General features: G+C 41.8%; 1 protein-coding gene across 3 annotated transcripts in view; it reads right to left on the reverse strand.

The window, feature by feature from the left end:
* CCDC85C (coiled-coil domain containing 85C) overlaps positions 1-17,466 on the reverse strand; it is a 110,759-nt gene that overhangs the window by 27,172 nt on the left and 66,121 nt on the right. For all 3 annotated transcript variants that reach the window (XM_086894405.1, XM_086894403.1, XM_086894404.1), the window contains exon 3: positions 15,679-15,755. In XM_086894405.1, coding sequence (XP_086750531.1) covers positions 15,679-15,755 — 77 coding nt within the window. The remainder of the gene's footprint in view (positions 1-15,678; positions 15,756-17,466) is intronic.

Here is a 17,466-nt window from a genome sequence, read left to right on the forward strand (position 1 = left end):
ATTAAGGGTTTGTAAGCAGTGCTACTATGATTCACCTAAGCTTGCAAAATGTGTGGTGACAGAAACAGTTTCTTACTTGGCTACAAATTTGCTGGCACCCACAGGTCTTAACCATAGCCAAATAAATGAAGGTAGTCTATATGACCCTGAAAACCAGATAAATATAGCCAATAGTCTGCACTCACAGGGGAAGGAGCACTGGGTGTTAGGAGTACTGAATAGTTTCCCTAGGACAAAGTTTCTGCCTTGTGTTTTTAACTCTCTCTGTAATCTTGAAATGTGAAGAATGAGAAGTGTCTATCATTTATTAAAAGTGCACCCAGAAAAAGCCAATTTGCAAGTGTTGTGTTTGTCAAAATTTGCCAAAATCAAAGGTCTGGGAGAAGATTCTATCTTTATCATCAATAAGCATCCTCATTAACTTTTCATATTTTTAAGAGTATCAAGCAGTGCACTGTCCTCTATTTTAAAGCTAAAAAATCACGACCTTTCAGATTTTTATGCTCCATTAAGACTTTCAACTCCCATTTGCTATAGAAATGTTTTCTACTTCAAAAGAACCAAAGAAAAGTCACTGGAGCAATAAAATTTAACAGGAATTCTCATAAATCAACTCAATTGTATATAAAAATCCCACAGTAACCCAGAGGCCTGAACATAATGGAGACTTCGGAGAGCGCTGTCATGCACAGATCTCTGGAAATATTGAAAGTTCATTTCCATTTCATGCTCAAAGAGAAGAATTGGTGCACTCTAAGTGGATACATTATTTTCTATCTCTGTCGGAAATATCTTCTTGTATACGTGGCCTGTTTTAGTTGACATTTAGCTTTGGTTTTATTTCAAAATGCTGTCTTCTTAGGTTAAAATTTCTACAGTGACCCAATGCTCTCACAACCATTCTGGAGTCCTCACCCTATCAACTTTCCTTTTATAAGCTGTGAAGAGAAGGGCAGTTCTCAAGAAAGCCATAATGAGAAATGGATTCTAGTCCTGTATGACCCAATCTGCTGGGAACTGTTGTGTCTCACATGGAAGCAAGTGATACACAATGAGTTCAGCATATCAGATATCTGGGATTCCCCTGAATTTACGAAGAGAGAAGATGTGCCCTGTATTTCTTTCACATTTCACAACAGAGAGTCAGAGAGAGAGAGAGAGAGAGATCTGAAGGAGATAACTCCTTCTGAAGCTGAAAAGTGACTGCCGCAAAACGGAGTTTCCACTATTCCTGGGAGGTTTATCATGTCAAAGAAAGGTTAGCAGGTCACAAAGGAAGATGATAAGAAGACTCTTAGTTTACTGTCAGTGTCCCAGGCATGTGAAGACTCTTGGTGGTTCTCCTGAAAGGATTTCACCTTGGCTGGCTGTGCTCCCACAGCCCTGCTGTGTGCAACCTCTTCTCCACTCTCGAGTGTGCGTGGAGACCTCCTGGAGCTGTCCTGACACTCACTACCCACTCCTGTCAGCTGTCAGCTCAGGCACTCTTCCCTGACATCCATAGTGAAGGGGCACTTGTGTGGCCAAGGGAAAAGCAGAGTGAAACAGCAGAGCCAAAAAGTGAGGTTGTATCTTTGTGCTGGAGACCCCAGAGGTGGCCGATCTCCTTGAAGTCCCTGCTCCAGAAGAGTGTGTGTTGCCTCAGCAGTTTAGAGCCCATGGATCACCCAGACTTTTGCAAACCACACTGAGACCTGCAAAATGCCACATGACTGTGGGGCACCAGAAACGTAAAAACAGGCCTGAGAAAGAGAGATTTGGTGGACACTTGTTTGCCTCCCAGTAATATTTGCTGTCTTGCCCCCAAATCTAAATGGGTTGGTCTACACTGGATTCCCCATGGTTTCATCACATTACAGCTTGTCTTCACAGAGAGTCAAGATGCTTTGCCCAGCTAAAGAAGGAAGACAACCAAACCCAAGTCCAGACAACACCCAGTATCACACTGCTGTCGCTAATATAAGTTAGTTTAAATTGATTTAATTGACTGCCCTATGCTCCTGCCTGGAGAAAAAGTCTGCATTAATTTCAATTTGGCCTAAATTTGTTGAAATTGTGTTGGTAAATACACAGATACAGTCAAAACTCTGCTCTAACAAGTGTTTATAATGGATTCGTTCTATTGCTTTTTTTAAGGCAAATCCCATTTAAGACTGCACTAGTGTGTGACAAAACTATTGTTATGTTGTTTCAGTGGCTGCTGATTACGAATCTGACCTAATGCATTCAATTTGATGGAAAGATTCCCACTGAGTTCAATGAACATCAAAACAAGCTCTTAATTAAAGAACAGAAAGGAAAAACAGAAAAAAAAAAAAAAAAAGAGGACATGAAAAAGAAAAGACATCTAAGAAATAAAAATGCTGAGCAGAGATCTACCCAGAAGAGGAACAAGGTGTTTGGAGCAGAGTGGGTTTGTTAGGGCAAAAACAGTCTTCACTTGCCATTATTTATAAGACATCCCTGTCAGAGATGGGCAGAGTAAACTTTTTCCTCCCACTGTCTGTCATAAAGCCAGTCCCTTTCATGAGCCCTCCACTCCATGCAATTTTCCTTTTGTATTTTCTAGAATTTACTTGGGAACGTATCTTACTTTAATTGCTTGTGTTTTTTTACAACAGGCTACCAATCACAGCCCTGCACTACTTATCTTCCCTGTACTAAAAGCAAATGTGTGGGTTTTTTACCATAGAAAGAAAACTTTCTATGAAAAGAAAACTTCTTCTTTTTTAAAATTAAAATGGTGCAGTGACACATATTCAACAGAACTCCCTAAACATTTGCACATTCCTTGGGCTTTGCTATCAGTGTTAGAGCTAACCAGGGAAAGAAAGTGAATCCCTCATTAAAAAGCAATATGACTAATGATGCATCAGAATGAGTAGCCATTACTCCACTTAAACCTAAATTAAAAATCCTGGTATTTGCATTGTCAATTCACTCACAAAATGAAATCTCTTATTACCTTACCCAATTTTCATTACTGAGATGTAAGTGGATCCCAAATTGCTTTTCTAGTCAGAAAGACATTTTAAAAGTAGAATCCCTGATCATCTCTGTTCATCATCATTGCTGGAGATTATCTCAACTAATGGGCAACATATCTATAATAAATTATCCTTCAGGTAAAATCACTTCACATTTCTGGAGTTTCAAGGAATATATCAGCAAAGTCACTTTCTTCTGAACTAAAACTCCATGGGAGCACACAGTCTCAACTGAACTTATTGGAAAAGTTTCCTCAGCTGAGGAGCAGAGACAGAAGGAGGGACACAGCAAAGGAGACCAAGTGAGAGCTCAGGAGACTCACACACTTGTCACCAGCAAACACCAAAAACTGGCCACTGACTACTCCAGAGTGGCTCTTGCTCTCCTACTGTGGATATTTTTCAAACCCTAGTTTCATCCATAGTTCAAACAAACAAACAAACAAAAATGTCCTGACTTTCACAGTGGTACAAAAGTGCAAGGCCTGCCCTCGGTCCAGCTCAGCACTTCTGTCCAGGGCGCTGCCTCCCCTCCCAGCTGATGAGCACGGGGACAAGGCTGCAGAGCCAGCACCTGCAGCACAAAGCGTGCCACACACTGCCAGCACTGACACCCACAGCGGGCATCCCCACACCATCGCTCCTCAGTACTCAGAAAAAATGACACAACATTTACTGATAATTTCTTCAGCTGGGCAGGACTTCAGAGTGACCCAGAAGATACCATTCTTGGAGCAAAGCCCAAGGCCTTTGCCAGCCCAAATGGACACAGGCATGCCTCTCCCAAGGGGAGGGAGTTTGGGCTGCTACCAATGAGAAAAGAGTAGAGCCAACGAATTAAGTTTTTTAGTAAAAATAGACTGCAAACACAACTTTTTACTGTGTAGAAAACAGAAGCAATTTGATTACAGAGGCAATCTGATGGGTGGAAAATTGGTATTTTCCATAACAAATAATGTATAATTTTAAACGTTTGAGATAGAAATTAAAGTCTTGGTGCTTACCAAAGACTAAAATTACATTTAAAAAAACCCAAACAACCCAAGACAAAACAATGAAAAAGCAGCAAACACTTGTTCCTATCAAAGCTTTCTGTCCTGCTAGCAAAGAAAAGAAATGGTGGCCTCTGACTTTTTGACCCGCTGTGCTGAGTGGTTCAATTGAAAAATAACACAAATAACACAAGAAGATGGATAGTGTTTGTGGTATTTTAAGGTCAAAGTACTACAAAGAAACATTTATTTTCCTTTCCGTTTCTGCCCAGTAAATTCAGGTCAGTGCTGCGGCCATGTTGGACCAACTGTGAAGATAAAGTGTTGAAAACAGAGACAAGCCAGACAAATTATCTTTTCTGTTACCCTTCAGTGTTACTTCTGCTAGAAGGGAGAAGAAAGAAGAAAAATATTTAATTCTGAAATACTTTGATGCAACAAAATGGACTGTTCTTAACATAAATTAAATAGAGAAAGGCAGAAATTTACTTGACAGAAAGTTCTCAGCATTTATGAGAGATTAGCAAAAAACGATTTCAATTAGAATTATGTTCTGAAGTGACCGAGGAAAATTAAGAAGCAGCACTGTCAGCTCCCAGTAATTCATGAATTAGCATTCAAAACATGGTTGTTACATAAGAAGCTTTTAATTGAAAACACTTTTTTCTCATTTTGCATAGGTTGTAACAGATGAAGGCTGAAAAGAGGTTAAAAAAAGTATTTAATCATAAATGATCGGGTTGACCCTGTGCCCTGTGGAAACACTAAAGCTTTCACAAAGGGTCACAGCTTCCCTTCTCCCCATGGGCTGTGGGGTCATTTGGGAGCAACTTGGGATGTCTAAACATGGGCATTCTGTGCCTGAGCATATCTGAGACACCCCTGGACCTTGGTAGATGTGATAAAGACCCACATCCTTCTGCTGCAGGGCAGCAGGGACAGGTCTGGAGTCACCTGAGGACCACAGCTCTCCTCACCTCCTTGAAACTCATTTCTAACCCCTTGCATTGTCAAAACTTTCTCTCCTGGTTCACAAGCCATTTTAAAAGCACACACAACAAAGCACCGAAGAGAAGGTGGGGAGGCCCTTTTTGTTTACAACTGGAGAGTATAAAGGGATGGCAAAAAGTGTCCAGAACACAGAGAATCAAGCACACACGAGTCGCTGGCAGCAGACTTCCCAAAGGGCTGTCATTTCCAAGGGTTTATAATAATCAGCTTCATTTTCCCTACAAAGCGGACCCACTTGCACTAAGCTCAAGAGACAGCAGATTACATACTGCACCACTTAAATGTATTAATATTATATCTGCTTTCCACGTAACTTTAGAAGAAATTATGTAACAGCATGAAATGCAGCTAGATGGGAAGGAATACTGCAAGGAATTCAATATTGACAAGAGAAACATCCCCTTATTGACACCAGTTCAGACGATTTTCTTTGAACAAATTATTATGCCACACCATCACCCAGCCCTCTGATAGACATGCAATTTTCATTTTTCAGTAGCTCCCTCCCCTTTCACAAAGCACAGGATTTCCTTCAGCCATCATTTAAACATCAGAGTGAACTTGGTCCTCAGCAATAGGGCAAGGGCATCACACTCTGACCATGAAAGCCCATAAGGATTTTGGCTTATGATGTCGGTAATTCTCTATATGGGAAAGAAAAGTCTATATATATATTAAAAGAAAAAATCATTCTTACTTCAGATTTTGGTTTCACACCATAAATCTTGGATGTTAGATGGAAAACTCTGTTGAGAGCTTGGCTTTTGATTAGATACATTTGTGAAGAGGAAAAAAACCCAAAACAACAAACACAGAAGGTTTTATTTCAGCCCAGTATGTCAGGCTGCCTTCATCTTTATGGACTCTTGCACTGCCCATTACCTGGATTATTTGTCTGTCACTGCAATATAAATTCTTAACCTACCAGCAACAATACTCTAAACCATAATTGTTCCAGTAATTGAAACTGCCTCAATTTTGACACTCAACAACCCATTGTTTGCAACTGAGTAATTAAATGGAGGGTTTAGCTCAAAACCTTTCTCTGTTATTTCCTGTAGCAATTTAGAAGTGCACACTCCTCCTCATGCAGGCAAATGGCATTGACTTGAACTTGGCCAAAACACAGATATTTACTAACCAATGTATTTTGCATCGCACAAGATGGAAATAAAAATGAATTAATGGCATATTTAATACATTCAGGTGATGAAAGAATGGAAATCACCAACATTAGCAAGAGAAAGAATAAGCAATTAGAGCCCTAAACAACCAGCAGCAGTATTAAAAGGCAGCTCCCCAGTTCCAAAAAGCTGCTTGTGGATGCATTAGCCCTCTCTACCTTACTGAAATTTTGTGGCAAGCTGTTGCAGTCAGACAGCTAGAAGGGAACAGAAGAACATTATACATGTGGAAACTTAGCAGAAATAAAGTTATTTTATGCTCTTGAAAAAAACCTCTATCTTTACCACAGGTGACCAAATGGTCTTACATGCAGCACTTGGTAAGACAATATCATTATTTCAACTTCAATCCCTTTCCCTACACTCATGAATGAAGCCTTGCAGAACCCATCTGTACAAGCATAAATATCTCACTATCCAGATTCAGAGCACAGTGATCCCCCCAAACAGTTGGTAAAGCTTGGTCACCTTACTCTTGTTCACAGCTACATTTAACCACACCTGCGGGTCAACAGCACCATCAGAGCCCTCAGCTCCAACAAAAACCCGGCCCAAGGTAGCCTTGGGTATCACAGCAGAGCAGAGATATTTTGCTGAGCTAAAGCCAAGCAGAAACACATCTCAAAAAAGGTGCAGGAGGTGGTGCAAAGCACCTGCCTTGCACAGCTCTCAGGGGCATCGGGGCAATGGCCCCTGTTTCTCACGACAGCACCACAAGTGATCGGTCTTGTCAGGCACCAGAGAACATCCCCTACCACATGACCTTGCACAAACATTTCCCCCTTATCTCATTAATCCATGTTTTAGTGTCTCACACACCAGGAATCTGAGGGATGGGCAATTTCACTGTGTGAAGCTAGCAAATAATTGAATTAAGGTTCAGTAATTGCAGTTATCACTACAAGACATTCAAGCAAAAATAAGCCCAGCAAAGCACATATCTGACTTTAAGTATATGTGAAGAGTCCCATTAGCTTCAGCAGCATTTATCAGGCAAGTCAGAAATCACACACATAAGAGTGCAATAAAAAAACCAACGTATTTGATTTGGAAAGAACTCTGCAAATAAGGAAAAAAAAAAAAGGGGGGGATGAGATTAAAACTATTTAACATCTTTCATGTCATGCAATAATATGAGCTTTCTGTAACAGGAGAGATTAAATTCCTTTACACTGGTTCATATCCCTGTTGTACATGCAGCACATCTGGGGATCACTTGAACTGGTGACAAAGGTTTTAGAGGAAAAGGATCTGTCAAGACACCTTCTGATTCCCTCCTCAGCATTCAGCCAGCAGGTCACAGGCACAGCCTCAGCCAGATCCATCAGTAAATCCATTTTTAGTAGTTTATGCAGAATTGGAAATGCATTTGGGAGTTGTGCCATGGCTGGATCTCAGCCATTCACAAATGTAACACAGGGATGAGGATCCCCACTTCGGCCTAGGCTCTGACTTCCCCCTCACATCGTGATCTGTGTTCACAGAAGCTGGAGGGGCAACAGATTTCACCTGGATGCATTGGTGACAACTGGAATTCTTTGTTTTTGGGGAAGCTGAAACTTTGGGAAAGGCAGGAGAGAGTCAGTAAGAGGCTTAGCAGACTTTACCATGTAAAATCATTATTGGAAAAAGACTTTTATTAGTATCTCAGTAGGGTACAGGATATAAAAGCATTGCAGGTTTCAAACCTCTCCATTCTCTGTAGCAACTGAGGTAGGGAACTTTAGTAGACTGCTAATATCCAAGAATGTCTGTATTTTTGTCCTCTTGTTTTAGATCTGCAGAGAAATATCAAGCCCATAACTCACAGGAGACTCAGATAATCAGTTCAAACCAAATTGCAGTGTATAATTATCATCACACAACTGGCAGGCTTTGCTCAAGAGGAAATACGAGCTGGCACAGCTGAGAGATCCAAGTATTACAGCCTATAACCCAAATAGAAATGCAGCTCAATAGTTAACAAAGCCAAATGGAGCTATAGCCATTGGCATTTGGAGAAGCCCAAGTCGTGGCTTGCATGCCACGACTTTCAGAGCCACAGACTAATGGAGCCTATCACGGATCACTGGAATCAAGGTCAGGGCTTTTCATTAGGGGTGCCAGTGGAGAAACTACAGAATGCTGCCCCAGTTCCTCCAGGGAAGCAGATGTTGGTCTGGGTGTAGTATCAAGCACAGACCTGGACCATCCCCTGGAGTCACCTTTCATTTTCTCCTGTCAACTGCACTCCAGGCAAGGAGCCTAAAGGGAACCACTGCACCTCCTCCCAAAACCGCAGCCACAGCAAGACTGCCGGCTGCCCTCAAGGCACTCCCCTCATCCCATAAAGCAACAGATGTCAGGAATGAGAAAAAGACCTGAAACTGCTCCTGATAAATCAGCAAAGGTCCCTTGCAGGATTTAGCTCATGCTGGGCACCAGCTGGCTGTGGGCTCTGCTGGGCACCCGAGTCCCTCTCCTCTGCAGCACCTCTCGGATCATCCAAGCTCTCTGCTGAACCAGGACTCGAGCAGTCAGGGACAATCAATCACTGCCAGTCTCAATTTTGTTGAGATAATCTGAATATTCTTTTAAAGTCTCTTATAAAGATTTAGATTTGCATTTTTGGCTTCATGAAAAACAAAACAAAAAAGTGAAAATCTTGTCATAAACTTACAGTTTTGAGTAAAGAGGTGCTTTTTTTCTCAAAGCAATGAATGATTAAAATCCTTTCCATTGTTGCCCAAGTTGTTTTCAGATGTCAGACTCTGAATTTTTCTTGATCTGGGCTTGAATTTGGCATTTTACTCATTGCAAAAATCTGTTTTTAAGCCTCTGCAGTTATTGCATATTTTTCCCTCAAGACATTTTTCAGTATTTCTCAGATGGACGGATCACTGAGACCCTATGTACTTTGAACCTCTCCACATGTTTCAAAGACACAAAAAGCTGCTTCTTCATAGCCTGATCTAACTTCAATTAAGAGCTTTTTCCCTGGCCCTGTCCTCATATAGAGAAAAAAAGTGGAATCTAGTGAAATTATTACAAAGCTGGTTAAGCACAGGATATGACTAATCCTGTATTTCACAGCTGGAGGTTAAACTGAGCCTCATTAAACCCAATGTTCTTGCTTACCCACAACAGAAACAAATGGGGCATGACAGAGCTTTGCATGTGTGCATCTCTCTCATATACTCAAACACTGAAATTCAGCTTCAGCCCTTCCAAAGTTTCAAGTTCCAAGAAATTATATGATGGTCTCAAATTTGTAAGACTCAATTAATCCAGTATGTCTCTATCTGCTAGCTGACTTCTGGATCCAGATCTTTTGAATTGTATTTGCTAGGTTTTTTAGGGAACTCTATTTACATTCCCATAAAATCCCTGGATATCACAGGTGACAACCCCCAGAACACACAATACCCCACCCAGATTCCATTACAAGTTGCAAAAGTTCATTTCTGTCACTGATCATGCATCCTAGAAGTGCATGAATGAGAGAGAATATTTGTTTTGGTAGGTAGCAGCTCAAACTCCTGCTGTCCAAAGCAAACGGAACTCCACTGCCTTAGAGGGCTTGAAGGTATTGTGAACTGCTCCTATAAAATTGTACATTTGTTTATTTGGGGAGGATAAACATTTTATTCAATAAGTTCATATTAGTGCTTACATCTCAAGTCAACTTATTGGACAGCAAATTGGTCAAATCAGTCTTGTCATTATGTTTCATTAAAGGAGGAGGTGAAATGGAACACACTTGGACATTGATTGGTTTTGCATGCTATGGGGGGTTTTTTATTATTCTGCTTCCACAACAGAGGAAGCAATATTTGAGAGATTCTGTTATCATATTTTGCATTTACACATGTAAGCAATTACAGTGCACTCTCAAAACTATATCAAAGTTTTGGTCTCAAGAGAGAGGGTCTCATGAAGATCTGTTTCTTCAAGGACTGTACTCCAAAATGTGTGGAATCCTGTAGGAATTCTCACCGATTTCACTTTCTGACTTGAAAGGAATACTTGGATGTAACCCCAAATACAAGTCTCATTTTTAATTACTTAAAATTAATATGCAGCTAAACACTGAAACACTGTGTAAAAATGGTAACAGAGTAACTGAGGGCACATCCCCTTCAGTATTCTGAATTTAAATGGAGACCAACTGCCTGGAAAGCTTTCATGTCTGATTTGCTCCATATTAAAAAAATAAAAGAATAAAAAAATCCAATTTCCCTTGTGAGACCTTAAATTAAAGCAATTATACTTATCCTCCTCATGCACAAACAATAGGTAGACTTTGGGGAAATCAAACAGGTTTGTAATTTTGTTCCTGTCGTGGTGAGCGTGTGCAGTGCTCCTGGCACAAGCCATGGCCTCAGACAAACCTCCAGAGCCAATTCACAGAGAGGCCCAAATGTTAAGACCTTACAGCAACTCTACAACAGGAACTGTTAATGGCAGACTTGGCACAGAAGTGGCTGATAATAAAACAACAGAGGAAATTGCACTCTGACTCTCCTGCAGCCAGCCAGCACATTGTGGGCAATTTCTTTTCCTACTCCTTGGGAAGAGATCAGGCTCTCCACTGAATGGCATTTACATCTTTGTTCTTTGCAGTATTAAGGACTGTCAGGCTCTTTTCAGCCCTGGGGTCCAGACTCCCCCCCTTGTCTTCAGAACAATACACTGGGAACTGCCTGCTGAGCGCATGGTTGTGCCAAGATCCCATTTGCCCAAGAATTGTGGCAGCCTGCGGATGCTCTGCCCATGGAAGTTCCTTGCTCAAACACCTCAGCTCTGTTTTAATACTAATGTCACAGGTATTGCCTACTACCATTTTATTAACTCTACAGCTGCAGCTTTCTTTTAATTCAGGACTAGCATGCAGTTTCTTAAAAGTAAGACTAAGAACAGTTTTCAAGAACTTCTAGGGATGCTCTAAAGATATTCCAAGGATACTCTAAATCACAGGCAGCTAGCAAGCTGAACTGCTGTGAAGTGCTGGTCCTACTGAAGACTATTTGGCAATTTTAATTAAATACTCTAATGTTCCTCATAAATCTCAAGGGCTGTCACTCCCTAGAGAAGATGATTTTTTTTTGTTTCTGCTCTGCACCAGGGGATTTGAGATTTTCTGTGAAAAAGGCACCAGGACTTCATTGTCAAACATCCAGTTACTTAGAGCCTCACCTGCCCAATGCATCTGCTTTGTTAAAAGCTGGGATTTTTGCAACAAAGGTCTGTAATGTGCCCTGAGCATCCCTGAACAGAAAAATGCCTCTGGCATTCCTGCTCTCCAGGGAAAAGGTAGACATAGCTCAGCAGAGACTATAAACCAAAAGGAGCCCTGACAGCCAGCTCATGGTGCACAGTACTTAGTTACAAAGAGAGAGAAAAGTGAGGAGTCCACACAGCCTATAAACTTCAGTTTTAGCTAAAAGTGCTCAATCCTTGCATGTGTACAGAATGAACTGAAAATGCAAAATAACGTGAAAGAATGGCCAGAAGTTTGTTACCCTTATTATTTCTAAATGTATGCATTAGTTATGAAACTACCTAGAACTGACCTTTGGAGCTCCTAAATGTTGTAAATACAGGTCTCTCTAACCTTAAGGGGAAAGTGCACAATTAAAAATTCCTTTTTGTTCAAGGGGCAACATGAAGTGGCTTGAGGGCTTTATTATGTGCTTGGACACTTCTAGCTCAGAGGAATGGAAAGCAAATATGATCTCCCACCTCAGGGATTATTTTGGCAATATCAAAGGTACCCTCACCTAGTCAACCAGACACCACTAAAGGCTAACACCAGCTCTTCTGGGCATTTCCCACATAGACACAGAGGAAAATTAAGCCTTCACCCACATGATACTGCACAGACCAAATGCATGCACACAGCAGAGCTCAGTGTAATTCTTCCCTGGAGAATGTGAGACTACAAAAATGATGCCCATGAAGTTCACCAAAACCAACACCCAACATTTCTCAGAGTTTCCATTCATCTTCTTTACACTACAACTAAAACTTCCAGAAACGAGCTACACCTGTAAGAAAGGCTTACACCATCCTCACTGGGCTTTGTGGGGTTTTTGCCACTGTGGCTAAACCACAGACACCTACCAGCACTGGAAAGCAGGACTGAGTGGTCTTTTCTGGCAGCAGCATTTGCTACAACCTCTCCCCAAACAATATAAACCAGGGCAACAAAAGTTGTGGGTTGCCAGAACTGCTGCCAGAGATTCTGGCAGCACAGTGATGCCATTCAAGAGCATGACCTTCTAGCTGACATCACAAAGCATCACAGCATAAACTGCATCAAAAAAAGTGAAAAATGGAGTCATTTCTCCTCAGAAAAAGGAAAATGGAAAGAGTGAGGAGTATTGATGGGTTAGCAATGTCAGAAGCTTATCATTTTCCAACTGGAAATCATGTCCCTCAATAGAAAGCAAAAGAAGTCAAAACAATAAAAAAAATCCCACATATATGGTTATCACAGTAACACCCGTATCTCCATTTCCTTTCCTCCCACTGCAGTGAGGCTTGTGAGATGGTATTTCTTGATCTCCAAGAGCAAGAAAAGCTCTCTCCATTAACCTGTTCAAATAACTCACTAGAAAAACACAAGTGTGAACCCCAGCACAGCTGTGCTGCAGGTGACATGTACTGTGCAGAGCAGCTGCCAGGCACAGGCTGGGGAGCTTTTGCCTGTCCCACTGAGGCTTTTTTCTGAAGTGTTTATAGAGAAAGGATATGTTGGGAAAGAGGAGCAAAAGTGCAAGCTCGGGATCCCCTACAACAACTTGATTCCAGAAGGGCTACAAAGACACCACCTCTCAGCATACCTTCACTCCAGAGATGCTGAGAAAGATTAAAGCAGCAAATCTCACTCAGGATGCACCAGCCAGCAAAAGGGTACTGTTTCACTGGCCACTGGAACATAAATCCTGCCATAAAGCTTGCAAACATCCTTTGCAGTGCTGGCTTTCTCAGGTTTCTCTGGATGAAGCACTATTTCAGCTCTATGTTTAGCAGTTGGAAGGAAGCCAGGAAGACTTCCATAACCACCCCTGATTTGTTAATCCCTTAATGCACAGGCACTGTTTGTTACTTAGGACGTCAGGTTTCATTGCTCCTCAGCACGCTGGTGATAGAACTTCTTGACACCGGGCTGCAAATATTATTGCAAAGTCAATACTCCCAGGGAGAAAGCCAAGCTGAGTTAAAATGTGACTTTGGTGTTGACAAGCCAGTTTGGCACTGCAGAGTTCAAACAGCCAGGATCACCTGGCAACTTTCAAAACAGGAGAAAGTTTGCCAGGATCCTTTCTGACTAGAGTCTTATCCCAAGATCCGCATGGTAACAGCTAAACACTTTCCAATCAGACAAAGCAAGAAAAAACACAGTAAGTGGATTATACTTTCTGGGTAGGTGCTGGGAGCTATATGTACATATGCATGTGAGTTTGTGTCTATACAGATTTTCCTAATCTTTCTCATTAAAAGAGAAAAAAAATCTAGATCTGGGTGTGTAGCATGACAGACTGAAGGTGATGCAGCTCAACTCCCAGGGAGTTCAGCCAGCCCATGGTAGCTTCAACAGTCCTGTTGCCCTAAGGAAAGCTCTCTCCCTGCTTATAATAGACAGAGTTATCTCCTGGATGTGATCTAAAAGAAGTTGGATCCTGGTCTTTTTGGAGGGCCATTGAGACACCACATAGGGGCTGCACACCACATCAAAGCCAGACTGCCATCAGTACCTGCTGCCACTGGAGAGGTGGCTTGCCTTCTCCAGAACACAGAGATATTTTAAGGCAATTTCCCTCCCTCCTGGATTCCAATATTTATAATAAGACATCCCAAAACATGATGACACCCGAGGACAGTGGAGGAAAAGGCACAGGCTTCACACCCAGAGCAGCACATAGGTGAAGGGTTGAGGCATGAACCTGAAGCAGCCCCTCACAACCCAAAATTAACTGGGTTAATCATCCTCCCAACGCAATAAGCCCAAGCAGCTATGCAGACCCTATTCATTTTCACCATTAATTACCAACTTTTTCTTGATCTCTGAAGGCAGATCTGACAGAGTAATGTGCATGGCTGTGGCAGGACAAGGCTAGGCCAAGGGCACATTGAGCCCAAGCCTGAATCCATGCCCATCCCAACTGCACACATGCAGACCATCCACCTATCAATAGCTCCAATAAAGTCATGCCACCAGACACCAACTCAGACACAGTTTGGGAGAGAGACAGGCAGTTAAAATCAAATTAGCAATCAATTAATACATGAAGCAACTACAAAGCTGTTGAGTTGAGCACCCTTTGGGGGTTTAACCCCTTGGTGCCCTATGAGTTTTTTTCATGGCTACTAATGCCAAATGAGTATGCTGGGAGAAATGAGTAATCTTTAAAAAAGCTCAGAGTCAGGTCAAAATGTGTATTTCAGAAAAAAATAACATTTGACAAAATATGTTATCAAAATTTCAGTACACATAGAGCTCTTTATTATTTTTGTTTGTTTATTTTAAATGAGAATGTTTTAGAACTGTGATCCTGGAACAATCTATTCTCTGATTTGGTGAAATGCAAAGAACAGCACAACATAAACTGGCACAAAAGCATTTTAAAAAAATACTAAAAGGGCTTTTTTATTTCCAGTCCTTATAATTGGGAAGAATCTGGAACAAAATGACTGTAAAATATGGTGCTTGAAGTAGAAAGCAAAGTATAGAAAAAAAGACTTTTAAAATGCCAGGAAGGTAGAACATAAAAACAGTGAAAGGATGCAAAGAACAGGAAAAAAAGGGTAACTTTTCTGATGGTTTAAATAGACAGTGCCTTACTGAATGCAGCAGAACTGCCCCTGTTTACAGCAACTGCTGTGCTTTACAGGGGATCCAGAGGACATACCAGACAGAATGGCTGTTTTCTTCTCACTGCTTGACATTGCTACATAAAGACAGGTAAGCATCATGAGTGATCAAAAGCACAGTGGCACGTGGAGTAGACTTTGAAAGGGAGATGCAAGCAAAAAGTTCCCCTTTAGAGAGTCTGTTCAGATTTAAGTAAGATCTCAAATAAAAGCTGGGAGCCTGCACCACACACAACTATTCCCAAGGCTGTCCTTTGACAACAGTCTCATCTTTCAACAAGATAAAAGTCAATGTAAATGGGCAAGCAAGACAAAAATCCTACAGCAAGGACACAGGCAGAACTGGACTCTCACAGCATCCCCAGGAGCAGAGGTGGGTCAAGGACCTCTGCAGGGAGGCATTAATGCATCTCTCAAACACCCACAGACAATAACAGAGGATTCACTTTCTTTTTCTTTTTTTTTTTTTTTTTAATTTTAACAAAAGAAGACCAAATTCTATCTGTGTGGGGTAAATATGAATTGTGTTCCTCCTTGGCAGGATGTTTTCCAAAAGCCAATGTGGATTAAAATGGGCACTCAGACACAACCACATGGAAACAGGAGAAGTGAGCCACACTAGTATCTATTATCTCTCATAAAACCTACCTGGGAAAGAAGCTTGTTGTCATCCTCCAGCAGTTTCACTTTTGTTTCAAGTTGCCTGATATAGTTGGAAGACGAATCTTTAGGAAAAGAGAAAAAAAAACAAACACATTTAAGCTTCTTGTGGTACAGGCAAGTACTGTCAGACAGCAATACATTTTCCATTCTGTGGAAGGCAAGTTTGAGAAAGACTTAATGAATAAAACCCTGCGTGTATAGGGTGAGAGAGACTCTGTCAAAGGGTTTTTTCACTAACAAGCTGAGATTCAGCAAAAGCAGTACCTTCTGTGAATCTGCATCAATGCCAGTTTGAGGGGTAGGTAATACAGAAGGAAAATGAAGTTAAAACACTGTGTTTTGTACTTTCATAAAAGTAATTTCCTAGTTTTGAGAGCTATTCTCATTCATCTAGAATGCACCAAAATACTCCACAACAGAACAAGATGTTTCCTTTTAGGTTTGAATAAACAACCCCTCCAGACACGTGCCTTTTTCTTTTGAAAACAACTGAGAAACTCACAAAACCAAGCTGTTGGCACAGCTCTAAGAGGAGGTCAGTGCCACAACTCCCAGTGCTGTAAAAGGGGGAGAAGTGTATTCAGCAAGGCCACAGAGCTGCAGCATGCACACAGCCTGACACACACAAGTGCCTGCCCAGGACATCTGTTTTTCCTAGTGGAAGCACGTGATACTAACCAGAAAAACACCAGGACAATAAAATTCGGAATACCCTCACATAAAATGGTAATATTCAACCTGAAGGAATGCAATGGCCGGTTTACCATCACAGTAAGACAGCAACACCAGATAGGGTGGCCTGGCATAGAAGATAAGTCACTGGAGAGCTCTGTGGGTGGCTTACTGCTCTCCAGAGCATCTGGCTTTTGTTTTGAGCCATGCTTTGAAGAAGCATGAAGAATTTCACAGGAAAGAAAATCAAGGAAACTGGGAAAGCCTTTTCTCCATTTTCCTTGTAGCTTGATGAGTTCCTCCCATACAACTGGATCTTTGCAAAATTTCTCCTCCACTTGTAATTTCAGTAGCAGAGGCCACGAGCTGTTACAGCAGGAGGAAAAGTTTTGGAACATAAGTATACGAAAAACCCCAAACATTTTCCACACTTCTAAAGGGGCTCTGCAAAGTGCAAAATTATAATTTCCCTGATCTCATTTATTACAGCATGACTGCACAAGCCACTGTTCCACCCCAGGGTTCCTTGCTGAGCGTGAATTGGCAAGGAACGGGGTGTTAACACCAGGGCCCCGGTGCCAGTGGGTGTGTGCTGCAATGGCCAGCACCTTTTGGGATCAGCCCCTCCATGGACAGCAGGCAGCTCAGGCTGCAGCTCTGGCACACGAACACTCACCCACGCACACGTGTGGGGTTTAGGCTGGCTCTGTGCTGGAGCTTCTCTCTGCCTTTGCCAGGGGCTGCCAAAGCACTCAGCACTAAACCTGAAAGCTCTTCCTGGCCACTCTGGGGCAGCTCAGCAGAAAGGCTAGCAGGGAAGCTACGGATAATCACTGAGACTGCTTTGGCCACTCAAGGGAAAAACTGGAATATGCTCAAAAAAGTGTTACCATAGACCAGTGCCAAACCACACAAAGGAACAGCAGGATGGATCCAAGTCAAGTGCCCATCTAAAGCACACTCTCAGAGGAAAAAATGCTCAGTTTTTTGACTGGATTATGCTTTGTTCAAACCCAGGAAATCCAAACAAGTCCTCATGAGAAAGGTTAAGAAGACACCGTAGGGAGCTGTGTAAGTTCAGTGAACAGCTTAAGTGGTGAC

Source organism: Cyanistes caeruleus, chromosome 6 (assembly GCF_971803275.1).
Source record: "Cyanistes caeruleus chromosome 6, bCyaCae1.hap1.1, whole genome shotgun sequence".
Lineage (NCBI taxonomy): Eukaryota > Metazoa > Chordata > Aves > Passeriformes > Paridae > Cyanistes > Cyanistes caeruleus.